Source organism: Cyclopterus lumpus, chromosome 14 (genome assembly GCF_009769545.1).
Source record: "Cyclopterus lumpus isolate fCycLum1 chromosome 14, fCycLum1.pri, whole genome shotgun sequence".
Classification (NCBI taxonomy): domain Eukaryota; kingdom Metazoa; phylum Chordata; class Actinopteri; order Perciformes; family Cyclopteridae; genus Cyclopterus; species Cyclopterus lumpus.
The window spans coordinates 10,002,224-10,023,191 of record NC_046979.1 but is presented as its reverse complement, the minus strand read 5'-3'; the positions used below and the strand labels follow the sequence as shown (position 1 = coordinate 10,023,191).

Below are 20,968 nucleotides of genomic sequence, written 5' to 3'. Positions count from 1 at the left end.
GAGCTGTTGTTTGTTTACATCCTACAGCATGTGACAAGTTTCCCACACAACGGACATCTCTCCTTATTGTGGCAGATCAAAGATGGCCGCTTGTAAATTCTTTAGCTTTCTCATAACACACTGTTGATACTTTGAGTCTGTATCACATTAATGTCACTATAGCTGTTGTTGTTTTTAGTAATTTAAGCAACATTGTGCAAAATTCATCTGTGTCATCCGAGTTCTTTATACGCAGTTATCAGATCAATTGAATAGAGATTGCACCAATTTAAAAAGATCAATACTCATCAGGAGTATTGGCTGCATTGATTTCATGGCTCAGTGTTTTTTTAATGACATGTAAACTACCTCAACATTTATGTGAAAGATAAGACATGTATTATCAATAATGTCCACATAGCACCTTTTTACTACTAAATACTGTCGCAATCTGCATCATTGATAGCGTCATAGATGATGCCATACCGTAAGTTACTTAATACAAGAGCAGTTCAAGTTAATTTATCATATTTATGTTACTGAAAAATAAAATATTAAAATAACCTGCTGCTATATTTTCTTGACGAGAATGAACAGGAGTACATCTTTGAGCAATCAGATAACTTAAAGTATTTTTCTGGATAAATGAGAACCATTTTTAAAACTATTAACCAGTCCAAAATAAAAAAGTTGCAGACTATAATGCACAGTGGAAAATACATATTTTAACATAGTTACATCATGTATGACATTTGTCTTTGCTGCTGTAACTTCTTTGCAGAACATTTGGAGTGACAGAGAGAAATTATGTGAACCCTAATGAGACAAACTGTTTCGGATCACATTATATTCATACTAATGGGACATCATACGTTATAGTCTTTACCCATACAAATAAATTAAATATCCAAAAGATCTAAACCCTCGTGACAATGTTGTTTTGTAAGAATATGCTTAAAAACAACTTTAACTCTTTCTCTGATATTCACATATAGCACATCGTGTTCCTCACTGTGACTTCATGGTCGTTCAGTAAAAAAAAAGGGGGTCACTGCTCAGCACTCTGGCCTGTGTACTCACTTGCAAAGCTTGTGTTTGTTCTTCCCGTTAGCTGCATTTTACAAGCAACATTCTTCCCACCTCAACAATTGGACTGCATCAGTTCCTGCTATCTCTCGTTCGAGGAAGGTGGCGAGCGAGCCGAGAAGGGGCCAGCCTGTGCAGGGGCATTTGGATGGGGGAAGGGCATGTCTGCTGGCAATGAGGGTGAGTAGATCAGTGCGGCTCAGAGTCTGTGAGGCGGTGATAAGATTCCAGGATTTTCCCAGTGTGACAGGCCTGCTCACCAAGCCGTGCACCCCTCTGCATGTAGACAACCACAACCACCACCTGACCCCTCGTCGCCCCCCCCCCCCACACTCTCGTCCCCCGGCCCCTGGGCTGTTACACCTCAGCAGGCAGGAGCCACAGTCACCTGCAACCACGCCCCAAACTGAAAAATCTTAATCTCTTCTTTTTCCGCCTCAGGTGTAAGTGTGAAATTAAAAGTACTTGAATGAATTCCTACTTTCCAGTCGTGTGCTTCCACACTACGCATTAGTTGTGCTGTCTCTTTCTTTCTCTCTGGCTCACTTCTCTTTCTTTATCTCTGCCTCCTCGGTCCCCCCTCCCCACTCCCTCTCCCTTGGATGGCAGGTCAGGCAGTGAGCTGTGCGGGCTCAGAGGAGGTAAGGACGCCGCGGTGCACATTAATAATGAAAGACCTCAGCCATCACCCCCCCCCCCCCCCCCCCACCACCACCACCACCATCCCCTCCCCCCCACACACATACCCCACACCACCCCAGACACACACACTCACACACACACTCCCCCCATCGCCATGGCGATGGCACTAGCCCAGCACTGTCACAGGGGGGGGGGGGGGGGCTGGGAATATAGCTACACTCGCCAACCCTCCGCTCGCCAAGCTGATCACGAGCTCGTACACAAGCCCATACTGGGCCTTCTACCGTGTATATCCACTAATTAAAAACACTCAGCACTATGGCTACGGCAGAAATCTGCATCTACTTCCCCACCTGGATATGAAGGAGTGACTGTGGAGCTGTGAAATAAAAATTCTCACTTAGCAGGAAATGGAAATTCACTCTCATGTCACAGACCTGAGGCATTAGAATCAGTAATTACAGACCCATGTTTTTTTAAAGGTTTTAAATCAGCCCTACTCTCACTTATCTATGTCTTTATCCAAACTCCACTTCACGTATGCATAAGACATTCCATCCTAAACACAGCTAGACACATTATCAAGGATTCTTCTGGATGGCCAATACTTACCATCATTAATCCGTGACTATTAATGATTTTCTGACTCAAAATGTTACGGAGTACGTTAAATGTCACTAAGATCTTAGAGAAGAGTAAAAAGAATCTGAAAAAAAAGATATTTGAAGAAACGCTGCAATCAAAATGGTTCTTATTCAAACTTCTTTTAAATAATTGTGGTTACATTTTAGCACAGCAAGGCTCCATCAGTCATTCTACTAGGAAGATATTACACAGGCCGTGAGAGAGATATCATGGTGATCCATACCACCGCCTGATTTACTTTCTAATGAATTCTGCTCACGTCAGAATCTTTAAGAATTTCCGAACACCATCCAATTATTAAAGAAAATGGAATACTTTTTTTTTTTTTAAACATGCAAATAGACAAGTAGACAAACATCAGAATTGTAAATTTTGACACAAATACATGCATTCCTTTTTATTCACAAAACCAGTCGAATTTTCTAAACAAATACAAAGATTGGTTATTTCAAAAAAGCTGTAGCTACCCAGCAACAGAACAAAATCATGAAAATATAGCAAATAAAAAAAATGAATCTTGTCTCAGTGCGTTCAGTAGGGTAGACTCAGAGCAAGTGCTGTCTCTTAGTGCTATTGCCCTGAGCAGTATTGGCACATGCTCAGTAGGGCCACAGTAACATAAGGCTGCCAGTATCTAAAGGAAAAGTTTGGAAATGCACAAGAGGGCTGATTGAGGAGACTATACAGACTACTGTAGTGGCCCGATAACATGACTTTTTCAGTTTAGTTTAAATCCCAAATCAACAGCGTCACAATTTGAAACAGTTCCTTTGTCTTTCAAAGACAACCACCGATCCGTCTGAAAACTAGACTCTTCAACAAAGAGTAAAATAATGGTGAAGAATTACAATAATGTTTGCCATTAGCCACTAGTTTTGAAATATAGCTGTAAATTTACATTCTCTACACAAGTACTGTATCTTTCCACACATGAACAACATTAACACCAAACACAGAAATTAGTTGATTGTCCACACTCAGTCCATCATTTCTGTTTCTGGCAATGAACAGTTCCATGTTTAAGCGACAGAAAAAAACCTGCTGGAAAAAGGACAAAAGGTACCAAAATGGAAACATAGAAAAGGGAATGAAAGTTGCCATAGATGCTTTTCTTTACGCTTCATTTTTGGTTCAAGGAATAAGTAGGTGCATCCATTACCCGATTGATTTTTTTTGTTTTTTCTTTTTTTTTTCTTGATTTTTTTATTTCTATAATTTTATTTGTTGCTTGTTTGTTTATTAGCCAGTGTCTGTTCTGGAGACAATCCAGGAGTTGGCATTGCACTTGATGGCAGAGCTTTGGGTAGGGAGTGGAGGAGGAGTCCTACTGGAACCACCGGAACGCCGCTCCTGTAGGGAGCATCACCTTCATGGAGAAACAGAAGACAAGGAGGGGAGAGGAGGGGAAGGGAGAGAGAACAGCAGGTTGGAGTGGTTAATAAAAAACCGCACATTTTTTACAAGTGTTTGCATATATAATCCAGAATCTACTACTTTACTGAGAAGCTATAATATCCTCACACCTTGACAGAGAGGCCTTTAATGATGTTGCCCTCCTACAAGGAGGTTGCACAACGAAATTTAGATTGTAGTCCCATTGTAGTCCGGTTGCAACTAATGATTATTGTCATTATCGATTAATCTATCGGCTATTGTTTATCTTTTCTTTTTTCTATGTAGAAAATAAATACAAATCTAAAGTTATCAGAGTCTTTAAATTGCTTGTTTTGTCCAAGCAACTGCCCAAAGACATTGAATATGCAATAACAGACAAAAGCACAACATCTTCAGACTTAAGAAGGTGGAACCAGAGAATGTTTAGCTTTTTTAGTTGACAAATGACTTAAATTATGAATGTCCAACAACTCATCCTCTCTTTCTCCCTGGATGAGTCGTGTGTGTGTGTGTGTGTGTGTGTGTGAAATGTCGACATCCTGCATCGTCTGGCCCAACAGCTGCCCCCCTCTCGCCTCAGCACCACCACAGGAACGTGCTTCAGTCCTGGCTTCACACAAAACCCGATATGCCACATTTATTATTTAGCCACCACACACGTCGCTCTCCCACACCACCGCTCTCCGTCCCTCACTCTTCTCTCACTTTGGTTATCTGTGCCTCTGATTGCACCGAGGAGTGGCACACGTGCATGCAGCTGCAGGGCTCAGCAGCGGCCTGCCAATCAGGAGATAGAGAGACGCTTGCGGCCCCCGGAGCTGCAGCGCGGCTGGCGTCCTGCTAAGTGCAACTCGATTCTGCAGCACGGATTCTTCCGTTAGCCAGCTCTGCCTGGAGCGAGGCAGTAGGAGCTCGGCAAACATTTATGCACCCACACACACTCTCACACCGAACCAATATGTATTCAAGTACAGTCACACACCTCCACACACAGTGACACGTTAACCGACACTCACAATACACCCCCGAAATCACACCAAACAGTGAGACTGTCAAACTAAAATTCTCATACGCGATGGATTCTGATTCACTTTTCCACCGGTACTCTACAGCAGAGGGTTTACTATGGAACCATACATACTGTGAGATACACACACCCATGCAGACAATCACACCTTTCTAGTGGAAAAGGTAAACAGAGGATGTATGGCAAGATTAAAGAAGAAAATTAAACGTTTCAATTCATAATGCAATACCAATAATATGTAACCTCAATATAATCAGCGGTGCGCCATTAGTTCAGAGAAGTTATTTTGTAGCCCTAATTACTTTTCAGGCCCAGTTAAACAGTGAACCAGCGGTCTTTTGAATGCTATTGTTCATATCTGGACACGAAACTGAGTGACAGCGGGGTTCGTACTCCACAGGTTTCATTCACTTTCATTTTGAAAGTTAACTCCAGCTGGGTTACAAAAATGAAACATTTTCACTCTGGGAAAAATACTTCAAACAAAGGTAATTACTCTGGTGATCTCAGCCAAATATAGCCCACACTGTGCTGTATTTGTTAAATTAACTCAATCAGTAATAATCTGACAGCAGAGACACTGAATGCCACAGTGCTGTTCATAGCCCATATATGCCAGTTCAATCTCTCAAATATGCAGCGGACATATTAAGGTAATTCTTTTTGGCTCACATGAATATTAATAGGAACCAAAAACCTGGAGGTTAACAGCTAACATATTGGCAATATTATTTTATGTTCTGTGTGTTAAGTTTCTCGGCCCGCCATCCATCTCTGTGATGACCTTTGCAGAGCGCTGCTCAGCTGTTAAGAAGGCAGTCAGAGGGCAGCAACATCTGGCGCTGCCGCAGATGTCAAAAGCCTGGTAAAGGCCGGACTGACCATGACATAACGCGTGGGAAGAAAAACAACACATCCGCTCGCTTGGACTGAAAATGCTGTTTTTCCTCATTATCAAACATGAGCAATCAACGGAAAAAATGGCAGCGGTTCAGGAATAGAAAAAGCTTCTCTTCAACAACACTGATTGCACAGGTTCAAACGGATGGAATCTGTGGGTGTAAAGTGGCCAATCACTAAAATCGATGGATGTGTTGTTGTTTTTTCAAACAAGGCGAGCACATTTGTCTTAGCATGGCAGAAATAAATAATTTGTGTGTAGCATACAACAAAAGCAGAAGACTAACTGCCGATGCAAAGCACCTCCACGTGCATTAGGACATGTAGGATGTATCACTGTCCGCCGCTCACAAGGAGCAGAAAAGTAAAAGAACCTTTAAAGCATCTGAATCAGAACACAAATTACCTCCAGATGTCATAAACAAACACTGTTTGTCTGACTGGAGAGGTGAAGCATTATTTTCCTGAACCTGCTCTCCCTTCCAGAAGTTAATCAAGATATGCGTTGATAGGATTTCTTTCACTTGACCAATACATCTTGTCAGCAGGTGATTAACAAACACTTTGATCCATTAGTTCAACCCATGAATCCTGTATTTTGTCAATTAAACATGTCTATGAAGAAATATTTTTTATTTAAAAGTAAAAAAAGTAAAAAATATAGCCACAGAGTCTTCAGTTTATTGGCTGGTGTGACAAAGAAAAAAATTTATAAATAAAACATTTGAAAATACTGAAACGATTGATTTTCAAAATAGTAGGCAATCAATTTTTGTTGTTTAATAAACAGTAAAGCTAATGATCCAGATCTCTCCTGCTATCCCTCGATACTCATGCCCTGCAATCATAGGTCAAAATAAATCTGGGTATGTTAGTTAAAACTTCAAACATATATATCTGAATAAAATATTACAAATTACAAGAATTACAGAATTGTGATTTATATTTGATAAGGGCAGCCGAGTCTGACAGTTTGATCAGCGAGCAGTGATTGACAGCTGCGTCAGATTGGTCTGATTGGACGTTTTTCTCCAGGCTTGAAAGCGCCATTAGGAGCACTAAAGGCAAAGGAACCAGATTTTTTTTCACAGTTTATCTGTTTCCTGCACTGCTGTCAGGATATGGCGACAGTTTGAGCAAATCGGAGAATAAATAATTTGTATTGATGTCACCAACTGCAGCTTTCATGCATTGTAATCCAGAGGCAGTCTACAGTCCAACACCACCTATTTCTCCCTCTCTCTCTGTCAGTCTTGCTTGGCCTCCTCTGTCCACTCCAACGTGGCCCTCTGTCTGCCCAGCAACTTGCCCACACATCCATGTGTCTCGGTGTCAGTCTGCGTGCCTGTCAGTTTGCATGAGCCTCTTCTGTCCTGACTGTCTGGTGTACTGTGTCTGGGAGGCAGGAAAGACCATGAGGGAATACGCTACTCCCATATCAACATCTGACACTGGCAAAGTGGCCCTCAATGGAAAACAATAGTATGTTTGGGTATTAGCTGCGTCTGATGACAAGTCTTGGACACAACCAATGAATTTCTTTCTAAATATATAACTGTATTAGTAAAAAATGGCAAAAGCTCAGCTCCTGTCTTATCTATTCTCAAATGCAACACACCCACCGTTACAGTACATCCTCAACGTACAGTGGCATACAAGTAAAGACAAGATACATTACATGAACAGCATCGCTGAGACTGACACCACTGGAGGGTATTCGTACATTGAGCGTTAAAGGAACTGCCCTCCCACTTATTTCTCTCAAATGTAGCATTCCCAGAATACATCCAGACATCTTCAGCCAGTGAGCTATGAGGTGGCAAAGGCCTCAGCATGCTAACTCCCCCTCACTTGCCAATTTTTTACGCTCCTCTTTGAGCTGCCGTGAGCTTTCAATGGAAACCGTCAACACCCTCAAAATAAGCACACTGCTGCTTTCGGACTGCACTTGTGTACCGGCGCGTAAACTCTCACGGGCTCGTGCAAACACACAAATATAACCCTCCATGCTAATGCAGCAAAACAGAGCCAAAGTTGTGCGCTCACTCAAAGCAGTCTGACAAATTGACCGCAAGACACATGTTAAATAAGACGTCATGCCTCTTTAGAGATTGCACGGCGAGTATAACAGCCACAGCAGACGGGATGCGCCGCTCTATCTTTGATTGGAAGGGAATGTGACACTCGGGCTGTTTCAGCCACAGCTGATGCTCACTGCAGTTCCCTCCGAAAGCCAGGACGAGCTTCTCTTCTGACACAGGTGCTGCCAGTCGCCCTGAATATGCATTAAGGGGAAGATAGAACTTCTCTTAAAGAGGCAGACAAATATATACCATGATTGATAATATTACGTCTACTCATTATTGACATTTAGGATTTACTGCTGATGCTCTGCTCTGTCCTGACACAGCACTTCCTCCATGAAACTCCTCTGACATTTAGCTTGTACTGACGACATCACGCTCGCTGACGGTGCGGCCCAGGCCATAATCTCTGATCTAATCACCTGCTGAACAAGAGCTGTTGACTTAATAACAAAGCCATTAGAGACAACTTCTAGACTACTAATGGGTAATGTGTGAGTGCATGAGAACAAATAAAAAGCAGGCAAAATTGAAAATGTTGTACTGCTGTCAGAGCAAAGTTGATACTGTAAAAAATCAAGTTTGGGGCAAAGAGTTAGCAGGTTACAGAACTCTGCGATGGTTTCCTGATTGAATGAGAGTCTCATTATGTTGTATACGCTATGTACTATGCAGGTCTATTTTACATGTGTGAATTGTTTTGCAACACACACAGGTTAAGTCACTTTATCATTCTAAAAGTACAAAGTTTACTCTGTCAAAACATATTGCAAAGATGTCCATGTACCAGGAACACGACCAAGACCATCAGCAGAATATTACTGAGATTACCTTGTCACAAAGATTGTATTTCATGCTGTGGGTTGTCCGGTGGTTGAGGTTATGGTTTGATTCTCACTTTGGCACAAATGTGTCTTGCCTTTTTCTACGGCAATCTCATGTCTGAGACATTCAGTATGTTTGTAGCAATGCACACATGTGTAGCTCTCTAAAGTACAGCACTGCATCTCTGTCCATGTAATGTCACATTTCTTCAATGTGCCTCATGTTCAGGGAATTAATGACCCTGACAATCCAAATATCTATCCTATATCTATGTGATGAACACACTAGCTTTAGTGTAACTTTTTGGCCACGTGAAAAATATTAAAACCTCTTGTGGACATTTGATGGACTGCTTCAGACAATGTTTCAGTCTGAAAGTGTTTTTTTGATAATGTTTTAAAATGACAGTGATTTTGTGCAGCCACCATCAGGAATGATGTAATAGAGTAGTGTTGCCAGCACAACAAACACACACTTTTAATAACATATACATTATCCTTTAACAATATTCACTTGTCTGATATTGTCGCGTTGCATGCAGAGATTGGCCTTCTTGTTTCTGATCTGAAAAGAAAAGGGAAATTGCTTGACAGACGCAATAAATAAAGTGGTTAGTAGTACGTACTTCCAGATGTCAGGAGTATAAAATGTGCGGAAGGTAATTACAGTACATACGATTACTAAAGCCAATGATCAACCTGCTATTATAATTGGAGGCTTGGCAGGTTTATGATACCCTGGAGTTTCTTTTATATGAGGTGGCTACTGACAGCAATGGCAGACTGATGTTTCAAGCAGCATGATGACCTATATCAACATCAACACTCATGAATATTCAAGGCCCCTTGGGTTTGGCATCACTGGTGTGAATGACTGGTATTGGGCTAACTGCCATGACAACATCAATTGCAAATCATAAATTGGAATTAAATTCTTTTCTGTTTCAGACATTGAGTCGTACCACCTACATAGCGAGCTGACACATTTGGTGAATCATCAACGGAGACAAATGAAGCCTCTCATTAATTTGCAAATGAACAATAGAAAAGTGAAAAACAACATGCTGCTATTCAGACTCATCAGTTTGATTCTCAATTTGTGAAAGTTAGCTTTTTCACAGTCACATTTGCCTTTAATGACCAGCATACGAAAGCTTCAACTTTGCACAGTCAAATGGACCATGCCACGGTTCTTCAATGTTTTGACTTATACAAACCATGTTCTCTTTGTTTGTTTGCTATTTTTTAAAGCAAAAAGTCAAAGTACAAATTATTATAACTCAACCACAACATAATTCAGATACATTTACCAGAAAGGATCTTCACTAACTACAACACAAGCCAACAAGTGCTACAAATTACGAAAGAAAATAGAAAGAAAATGTACACTTTTGTTTATCCCCGTGGGGAAATTCTTCTCTGCATTTGACCCATCCTTAGTTAATAAGGAGCAATGGGCTACAGTGAAGCGCCCGGGGAGCAACTGGGGGTTCAGTGTCTTGCTATGGGGAGAGCGGGGATCGAACCGGGTACCTTGGTTACGGGACGAACACTCATCCCCATGAGCTACAGCTGACCCCAAAACAAGTTTTATGATATGACAATGGTTATTAGTAAAGAGCATTAACAGAGTGCTGCAGGGATGTCGAATTTGAACAGGTTTAGACATACAAAGGAAAACATTGTGGTTCGAGTTTAAGTTACTAATTCATTAAAAGTTAAGGACCCTACGTTGTCATGGTTACAAAAATAATAATTTTGTTAAAAACTGGGAAAAAGGTTCTGGTCGTGGTCAAAGAAAAGGCTGACTGGCGGTAGGAAATCCTGTGTTGAAGTTCAACGTTTTGTTAACCAACCACTCAAGGCCTCCTCCCTACGCCAACTCTAGAATAAAGTCCCCTGCTTTTGCAGAGTCAGAGTTCTTACGACCACTAGAGAGCTTTGTCTCTTGAATTGAAATAGGTTGTTTTTGGACATTTTAAGAAAAATCTCATTATGTTTTTTTTCTTGGGAGGACACGCAAATTTAAACTATTTGCAAACACAAATATTTATTTTCAAAATAAGGGTCTGTAAATGATATGTAGGCTACTTATCATATGATCTGTAGCAAATAAGCTAATACCTGCAACAAATATTAATTCAAACCTCCTATGTGTGCACAAACATCTGAATATGTATAGTTGTTTTTATCATGTTGAGGTAAGCCCTAAGCCCTAAGGCCCCTAAGCCCTTAGTGGAAAGTAGAATTTGAGCTAAAAACTTGGAATTGTCCGGTGGAACTTAAGGCTCCATTAATGTCTATTAACTGAGCTAAACCAGGCTAATTTTACATTGAAAATGACATCATTTTTGTGTCACTCAAAATCCTCCGTTAACCAAACCATCTCCTTTGAGGAGCAATTCACTGTGGATGGCCGAAAGTCGGCACATGGCGATTGAACAACCAACGTTCAGCCCACAAACAAGAGGCCAAGCTGTCACCCTCGATCAACATCAGGAAGAGAAAGAAGTAAAGCCATTAGCAGTTTGAAGCACGGATCCAGTTTGTGCCAATTAGACCAGAGGCCTCTCCACTGTTTCACGTGCGCACTACGTTATCAATTTATTACGTAATGCCAAAGTGACACTATTATCCATTGATCACAAAAGTTTATTTCCTTTGAGATGGAACATCTGCTGAAATTGATTTCATGATTGGTCGTTCTGTCATCACAGCCTGGATCAGTTAGGCCACTGAGTGTGATGGAGGCAACAGACAGGAAGTTTGGAGGACCATTTAGATGAGCAGGAGTGTCACCGGAGAGAAGGACAGCGGCAGCAAAAACGAGGGGATGGGGGGGGTGAGGGGCGGGGGGGTGTATGTGCCACACTGACACCTGGTGCTCCAGATGACAGCTCTGTGGCCAGATGGACCTTGTTACATGCACTCACATACAGACATACCCACGCATGTACACTCACACACAAACACATACTGTACACATATTCACAATGACTGCCACTCCGCCTCCACATATGCGTATTTTTCCTTTAAAATTGCAACATATGCACAACGAGGATGTTCATGTGACCGAACAGAACATTTCTCCACTGGGGGGACAGCATTGTGTAAACTTGAATTAGCCTTCCAATTGAAATATGTGTGCAGGGTGATTGTGTGGTTATGGTGGACGGATTAAAGACCCCCCATGGTGCATGCTTACCCTGCACTTACCCACCACACTCCTCACCACCTGTCATTCCCCAGCTTGTGGAGTCATCTCCCTACCAAAAAAACCCCTGTACTATTTCCCTTAAAGGGGAACAACACAGGTACAAATTCAGAAGATCTTCTTTGTGATGTGAAGCTGAAATTAGTTTGTGCTGTTTTCAGATCACTCTAGAATTGTCCAGATCTTCCCTGAGATCGATTTATTTCTCTGGTTTCTCGCTTCGGGTTACTGCACCCAAATGTTTTTTTACATTTTTGTGACTGCATTGAAGCTCTGTAGTAACTCTTTGGATCAAAACCTTCTAGGCTTATTTTTTGGGGAACCCTAAAGAATATGGGGTCAGATCAGTCTCAATAATTGCAAATGCACACAGAACAATTTACAAATGTGTTTGATTTACAAATGCACACAGAAGGATTTACAGTAAATCCTTCTGTGTGCATTTGTAAATCAAACATATTTGTAAATTGTTCTGTGCGCATTTGTAAATCTTTGTGTTTGCATTTGTAAGTCTGTCTGTGTGCATTTGCAATTATTGAGACTGATCTGACCCCATAAAAGAACAGCCCACAATGCACACACACTTACCTCCAGAGCAGCAGAGGGTTTCTTCTTCAGTTCCTCACATTTGCGAAACTTGCAGATCTGGTGGCCTGTTTTGCGATTCCGGCAGCTGCTGCATTGGTCGCAGTTAATCCGCCGTCGGCAAGGTGGGCACATGCCGCAACGTTTTCGCTTCTTTTTGCCGGAGTTGATAGCAGAGGCCAGCTCGCTCTGCGCCGGGTACTCGGCCAGGCCGGCCATGTGTAGCGCGCTGTCCGCCAGAAACACTCCAGCCGGCGTCATGATGAAAAGCCCCGGGTTGAAGGGGAACCCACCCCCTACTCCATATGGGAAGTCGGCAGGACCACCTACGGCGTCCGTGACAGACGTACCCTCCAAGTCGCTAGCCCCCGAGCCCGCATCTCCACTGCCAACTCCCATTCCCATGCCCCCAGGCAGGAGCATGTGCTCCATACCGGCCCGCTTTAACAATGCTGCTGCCTGAGCAAAGTGCAGCAGGCCATTCTGTCCCTCCAGAACCTGTTCTAGGGTCCGGTCCAACTTGGCTGCTGTCAGTGCGGAGACAGTGGGCTGAGGCAGCGGGGGTGGCTGAGGCTTGGCCGAGTGGCTCTTGGTCTCACTATTGTCCTTGTGTCCATTGCTGGTGGCAGAGGAGACTGCTGTATACTGGGAGAGGGTACGGGACTTCTTAAGGCTCTTACTGAGGGGCTCACTGAGGATGCCACTGCGGTTCCTGCGCTCTATAACAGGAGAGTCCTGTTTGCAGCTATTCCGCTCCTGGTCCTCTGTCCGGCCCCCCGCCGACAGCCCGCTAGACATGGTCCAGAGCGTGCGTGCCTGGGTTGGGGGTGAGGGTGGAAAGGGGGAATGGGTGAGCGAGGAGGGGGAGCAAAGGCCTTGTCTCGGTTCGTTCTGAGCCCAGTTGAGAGTGGTGCCTCACCTCAATGGACCAATCCGCCAGCCGATAACAGGCAGGCCTTCTGCCCGCACTACAGCTCAGCCCTCATGCACGTCGTTCCATGGGCCGTCTGGAAACTTTACATAGGGAGAGAAGAGAGGTATATTACTCATCAATGATCACTTCACCAAAACACTGAGATACTCAAGAGATACATTTTCCATTGATGTCAACTTGGGGGAAATTCTGAAAAGAAGAACATCACCTTTAGGGTCAAAATGGTGAACTTGTGAGCAATCAGTTATTGACACATCCAGCAGTCAATGAGCAACATTAGCATTCATTTAGTGTTTCTGGCAACTTGCTATTTATCTGCAAAATGCTCCACTATGTTCACCAGCTAGTCTCTAACTGTTTGTCTGCTGTTTGATGCTGAGCAGGTAGCGTTCAGAGGGTTTTTAGAGCTTTTTCTCTGAAAAGAACTGCTTCATGGGAGCGGTGAGAGTGAAACAAAACAGTAAAGTAATAATGTTACAAATTACACAAACAATTGAGCTCAATACTCAAACTAAAATGCATTTGAATTTGTCAGATTACCTGGTCTTTAGTGCTCTGATACAATAAGAGTTAGGGACATTAGTTTTAGGAAATTTAACCCAGACGATGAGAGACAAAGATGTATTTACATTCAATTTAAATTCAAGCACAGAAATTCTAAAAACTCGTAATCTCCCTCTAATCCTTCAAACATCAATCTACAAATCAACACCTGCTTCCCTGGAGCTTCTCTGATTGGTTGGCAAAGAAAGAAATTACGAGGTTGGGAGCCTTGACTGACTATTTCAATCAAATACAATCAAATTAATTGTGTTGTATTGAGGATATAAACTGCTTTAGTACACTACAAAAATAACAAACTAATAGGAATTTGTCACATTTAACGCTAATATATTCAAAACTAGACATAGTTATATGTTTCTGCTGTAATTAGATGCATAAGCTCTCCTTCAGAAAAGTCTCTGTCTTTATCTGTTACTTTATTACCTGCTTGGAAATAGTATCTTGGTGAACTCTTTGACCAATCAATCTGTTGAATCTGTTGGTCTGTGTAAGGTGCCAACACAACTGTGATTTCTGTCAGATTAATTTACATCTTTAAGTGAAGTTAGTCAGTCTTGAAATTACGGTATTTATTAGTAATAATGACCCTTTTAAACATATAAGCCCTATTTTAGGCCAACTATAAATTGTAGTGCCCTGGCTGCAGTTTAATCATTTAGGAATGTTACATTTATTGACTAACATTTGCTCATTGATCTGAGTGTATATGTAATAATACCTGTGTGTGCCTTATTGGATTATCACACAACAATCTAGGAACTGCTGAAAATACAGCCAAAAGCCTGAGTTCAGACCAAAGGAAGTTGATTTTCTTTTCATTCACTTTAGATGTTGTATGATTCCTATCATTGTCTAGAAATCATTTTTTATTCTATTACTTTTAAAGACAAAACCTGTAGAGCAACATCAGTTGGTAAAATATGCGCTCAGATGGAGCGGTGAGGCTTATGAAGAGGTTTCACCAGACAAATGTCGAGGGACTCCCCGCTGGACAGAGATGCATCCGTCCGCTGGCTTTTAGCACAAGATTCCTGTGACTGCTCATCTAAGAAAAGAAAAACTACAACGCTATTCTCCTGACCTGTCCATGTTCACAAACAAGCATACCACCTCCCACAGACAAGCTGAGGAAATGGCCGGGCCAGTCCTTATAAGGGAAACAAAGGGAAAGGGAGGGGAAGAGGATGGAGGGGGGGGGGGGGGGGGGGTGTCTGTGCAGTGTGTGGAAATTGGAAGGCCAGAATTAGTGGGAGGTAAAGCTTCAAAGGCAAGAGCACAGCCCCCACATTCTCACCAGCTCAGGGGGATGTGGCGCCAGCGAACCAGAGCCAGCTCCGCAGCCCCTCAGCCCCAGAGTTTCAGTTTCTCCCACTAACAGCACTGACCAGGGTCCGGTTTCCCGAAGGCATCTCAAACTATCTGCGTCTCTGCGTTGTGGTTGAATGCAGAACCGCATTGCAAATCATCAGAGTGATACACAGGTTTTTGTTGTGGTATTATTGAATATCGGACCTGAAATTATGTATTTAGTCGTCAGTTATGAATACTTCGATGTTGGTAACGGTAATTTTTCATTAAGATTTTAACGTAACATTGACTCAAATGAGCTCGAAGGCAGCTGTGCATTTAGGTTAAGTAAATCTGGGGCCAACAACACTATTTCTTGATTAATAATGGCCTGAGAGGAAATCCAGCTCTGATCCAAAAGCTTCATCAACGCTCTAAATACAGTAAATGTGATAAAAGACTTTGGTTTTCTACATAATTAATGAACTTGCGCATTATCAATAGCTAAAATAAATGAGCTCCCAAGACTCATGATAACAGTTTCAAAAATATCACGATCAGCTGTAACATAATAATTGAGCTGGGAACTACCAGCTGACCTACTGACGACACCACTGGTTTAAAAAAAAATGTAAAAGGCGAATATAAATTGCCGTATTAAAACTGCTGTTCTTCCAAAGTGTTGATGATCTTGATTTTACACAATACTTTTTGTACAGCTGACATGTCAATACCTGCAACACCTGCTGTATGACGGTAATACAGTGAGTCACACAATCTTTTTTGTCTCTTCAGATAATTATTAATAATTTGATTGTGAAGTTTAGGTATGCACAAGTTTGTATTATAGCTGAACATATCAGTGTAACAAACACTAAAACGTTTAAGGCACTTTTCAGTGCACTGTTTTATGCTTTGTTTTCATAAATAGTCATTGTGTCATTTCGACACAATATCATTTTGGATACCTGGCAAACTGCAAAATACTAAAACTCCCTCAAAATCAGTCTGGAATGACAAACATGTGTACGCAGATTTTTATTTTTGGTTTACAGGTTGTGTTTGCAACTCAAGACATCTGTAGCTTTGGTCTAGCACATTGTTTAACAATGGAAGGCATGGTCACCTACTTGGTCGCCTCACGCTCACTCTGCGTTTTGTGGACACGCCTTCCATCCTGCTGACCCATCAGTCACACTCACATCAGCCCTGAGCACGGCATATAGTCTTAGGCTGGTCGCCTCCTCGACCTCCAGCATCAGATCCCTTCACCACATCATTTACAGAGGAGATTTATGTCCTCATATGAACCGTCTCCTAAACCACAACTGTCTCTATTACTGTCAATGTGTCAATGCCATACTGCTGAAACCAGATAATTGCTGTTGTTTTATCCTTCAAGCATGTTTGCTCAATTTCCTGTGATGTTACAAACTTAATGCTGTGATTCTTAAAATCTTACATCTCAGGTTTCTGTGAAACTCTGACAAGAGCGCTGCAATTAGAAGTCATATGTTAAGAGAGCCACGTTTCTTGCAACTCGAGCTGTCTCAGCATAAAAATAGGTGTAAATATTAGCTTTATCTGGTATTTCTCTGAGTCTTTTTTTCTGGGAGACGGAGAGAAATGTCTGGATATAAAATGGTCTGAATGATCAAAACAATCCAGCAGCCTTTCTTGGATTGACCAATGAGCTCAGCTGGACGTGGTGTGGGGCACTGGTGTGGCCTGAGACACATGATCTGACCCTGCAATCGAAGCAAGACTAAAATAATTGGTGGCCTCTTGTTTGGGTAGATTAAAAACTGCAGTGAGAACTGCACTGTGTATTATTATGACTTTTTGAAAAAAAAATTAAGGCTTGATCGTCATCATCAACAAAACTGAATCTGTTCTGTTTTTTTTACACTTTATGGAAAATAAATCAGAGTGCTAGACAATTCTTCGTGTCTTAATGGTCCTTTAGTGGAGCCGGAAAAATATTTACTGGCCTAAGGAGGTACAACACAACGCTCTTAATGCGATTGTATATGTTGCCGTACATTCAGTAAAAACACTTCAGGAAAATCTTGACAATAATTCCAGCCTGTTTTGTTAGTGACATCAGCTCAGTAACTTTGTCACTTTGTGGACACGTTATCAACAGCTGGTCTGCAGAAACTGAGCATTTGTTTAAATGTGGTTAACAAAACGTCAGCTAATAGCATATAATTGAGTCTGGCTCCACATACAATGTAGCTTTTCCATCAGTGAGCATGCAAAACATTTTGCAAAGAGTCTCATGAAATCAAGAATTGTGAAATGTGGTGGTTTTATACAGATGTTCCACACCGACAGAATACTGTCCTGATGCTCTAAGAAATTATATTTGCTGTCTGCTTACTTTCTTCTTGCTACGCTGCCTGAAAATAGTTTTCCCCCAACCTGTGTATAAATGTATATTTAATGGTTTGCATTACATACATTTGCACTTACAGCTTAGTTTCAGTGACCTGAGACCCTCAAATTAAAGGAAATATTTTGGGATATACATTTATACTCTTTCTTGCAGAGAGTTAGACGAGAATACCAGTTTCGATGTCTGCACTCTAAATATGAAGTTGCAGCCAGGAGTCGGTTAGCTTAGCTTAGCTTAGCTTAGCATACACACTGGATAGAGGGGGTTCAGCTAGCCTGGCTCTGTTCGATGGTACCACAATCTCATCCATAGCGCTGAAGCTCACTAACTAACACTGTTTGTTTGATCTGCACAAAAGGGTAAAAACAACAACTTTCCATTTATTATGTGCTGAACTATTTCTTGAACTATTTCTTGACCAGGACCAGTTGCCAGGCAACTAGCGGAGACTCCGGGCCATGACCCTCGGTAAAACGTGGAACTTCTTTTTAACCAACCGCTGGTCGTAGCCTCGCATTAGCGTACGAACATACTGTATGAGTGGTATCAATCTTCTCATCTACTGGAAATAAAGGCAAGTAAGCAAATACGCAGTTCAAAAAACCTTTCTTTTTATGTCACAAATATGATCAGTACATTGTGTACACCTGAAGCAAAGCTGGCCATAACACCTGCACAGTATGTCAAAACATTGTAAAAGCGTTCAAAAGCATGATTAAATATGTCAGATGAATTATTGGTGAAATCTGGGGGAGGCTACGCAAGCCAAGAAGGTCTTAATTTCATGAGGAGGATTTAGAAAAGGTTTTGAGGTGAAATAATTGATGACTTAAGGAATACTTTAGTAAATAATACCGTACACTCACAGCTTTACAAATGATGACAGCCACAGTGCTGCTGCGTGAATGTTGTTAGCATTATGATATGAGCATGAACAGCTCATACCTCTCACATGCAGCTCTCAGCATGTAATAGTTCCTAACTTGAAGCAGTTTCTTAATATAAGCAGTTCTTTAAAAGTGTGTACCAAGAAAATAAATGTCAGTCCACACTATAGTGACAACTGACTGATGGTTGGTTCAGTAGTTCAATAGGTTTGATCAATAGTTGAGGGACGAATGGAGGAAAGCCTTGAGGCCAGTGTGTGTGTATATCCCATTGTTTTATAGATAGGTCAATAATCTTATTCAGAGCAAAAATGTGAAAGTGAAAAATAAAATAACCCAAAACTACCAGGAAGCTGGGATGTTTTTCTATTGCGGCTACTTAAATATTCAACTCACATTGAATTGATCCCCACTCTAGCCTGATGTTACACATATTAGTTCAGTGAAACACGTGAATTAATTTAGTTTGGGGCAGTTTCAATATAACTTTCTTTTAGTAATAAATCCTGAATTATTAAAATGTTCTTTATTAAATAAACAAATGGCCGTGCTAAATAAAATCAGATCACGTGTGATTGGACCTCCTTGAAGTACCCTTGAATAAGTTTCCATCCCTGACGGAATCAGCTTTTGAACAGAGTTGGGGAAAAAATATTGTCTAATTTCCTGGAGGGTTATGAAGCATTTGGTCCGCCACAAACTGTGGAGCAGCTGACTTTGACACCTCCAGAGACGTGAGAATATTTAATGGTTTAGGTCAGGCGATGCACGATGCAGCCCCCCCCCCCCCCCCCCCCCCCCCCCCCCCCCCCCCCCCCCCCCCCCCCCCTCCCTGCCGTCCAGACGCGCTGTCTGCGGACTCGTGTTGGTACTTACGGGGAGCTACACATTTTCTATTCCTCCCACCTCCTGTAGACTGACGCGCGCACACGCGCGCGCCCACACACGCTCGTTCCTACACACGCAGACGCACGAATGGAGGAAGTAAAAAAAAAAGAAAAAAAAAGAAGAAGCCTGGTGACAATAATAAGGCTCAAGGCTTCCTCCATTGTCCATAACCTGCTGCGTCTTCTCCCTAATGAGGCTATATTCACACAAAAAGTTGGAGGAGAAAAACAACCACGCCGTGCATACTGTGACTTCAAATCATTCGCAAACATATGGAGCACTTGGAGCAGCGATGCTGGTGGAGCATTGCAGGGGGGATTTCAACGTAACGCGTTGAAAGCGTGTGTACCTGGGAACTTTATAATGATGCCCGGAGAAAAAAGAAGAAGAACATGACATGTGGAATAAATTTTTTTTTTTAAAAAGCCGAGGAATATTCGCCTATCTTGACGCGAGTGGAACACTGTGGTGTCTATTGACTGGGTTATGTTTTTAGGGTTAAATAAAAGTTTAAATTCGCCTATGAGGGGTGACGATCCGTCTGTTGTCAAATGCACGACGCGACTCTACTGCCCGTTGATCATTTCCTTCATTAACTGGAAGCGTCAAGTTTAGTGCGCATCGTTAACAACTGATTCCCAATAAAGCATCAGCGTGCCATCCGTATCTGGAGGCGACTTATTAAAATAAAGAGGAATGGAGATTGTTCTTGGGGGGAAAAAAATCTGACAGCAGCTTGTTAAATGTCCCCGTTATCCCCATTACATGGCTGAATCACCGTTAACCTATCCCCGGCAATTTTAAACCCGTTCTTCTTCTCTTCTTTCAGGAGTAATAGCGGATCCAAATAGCTGGCTTTTGTCTGGACTCAGTAATCTACGAGCACGGCAGCCTATCTGCGGTACCAGCTTACGGTCTGCAGTCGCACATTTGAGGATATACAGAGGAGCCCCGGTTCACCCCGCTATAACTTGATCCTATAAGAAGATGACAGCCCCAACTTTCAGCAGACTCCAACAAAGTATGATCCCCCATCAGCTCCCCTCCTCCCTCCCCTCCCATGTATCTGCATATTTGCAAACACGGGCCCAATTTATTTGCACCTACCAAAGCAGATCCGAGCAGAGGGGAGGGCTCCCACAGTCCGAGCGGTCCGTCTCTCAGCCTGCCGTGCAGAATGGTGACAAAAAAAAAAAAAAAAAAAAAAGGGCAGAAAAAAAAGCTTATTCTCCGAGAACAAAACCATACAGAGTGCCTGCCTGTTAATGACAAATGTGAAAAAGAAAAACAATATTCACCGTCAGTTATTCAGGAAACGCGTACTTTCTCTAAGGCTGAACGCGTGGGTTCCCCCAGCTTTCTCGGTCCTTGCAATCCCACCTCTACATCCCCGCTTGCAGAGAGGAACATGCAAACACATTTCATAGATTTTTGGAGCTTCGCGGAAAAACCGAAGTGGACTTTTCTGCGGCGCGCGCGCGCTTCAGCTCAGCTGAGGCAACAACAAACAGAGGCCGCGAGGTTCAGTGTGATTTCAGGACAGCTGGGGGGAGAGGTGTTGATTCAGAATAAAACTGAGTGCTCATAGAAGATGACGGCACTGTGTCCCAATGATTACTGAATGCACGT

General features: G+C 42.2%; 1 protein-coding gene across 2 annotated transcripts; it reads right to left on the bottom strand.

Moving 5' to 3' along the window:
• Positions 1 to 2,711: 2,711 nt before the first annotated feature.
• On the bottom strand, positions 2,712 to 20,754 carry cxxc5a (CXXC finger protein 5a). Of its 2 annotated transcripts, XM_034550319.1 has the most exons (5): positions 20,638 to 20,735; positions 20,447 to 20,504; positions 13,301 to 13,395; positions 12,385 to 13,197; positions 2,806 to 3,718 (listed from the first exon to the last, which is right to left on the bottom strand). In XM_034550319.1, the coding sequence occupies exons 4-5, from the start codon at positions 13,177 to 13,179 to the stop codon at positions 3,677 to 3,679; spliced, it is 837 nt and encodes a 278-aa protein (XP_034406210.1). In that variant the 5' UTR covers positions 13,180 to 13,197; positions 13,301 to 13,395; positions 20,447 to 20,504; positions 20,638 to 20,735; the 3' UTR covers positions 2,806 to 3,676. The 2 variants fall into 2 exon arrangements, with proteins under 2 accessions (XP_034406209.1, XP_034406210.1); XM_034550318.1 differs by having other exon boundaries at positions 2,712 to 3,718; positions 12,385 to 13,395; positions 20,638 to 20,754.
• Between the last annotated feature and the right edge of the window lie 214 nt (positions 20,755 to 20,968).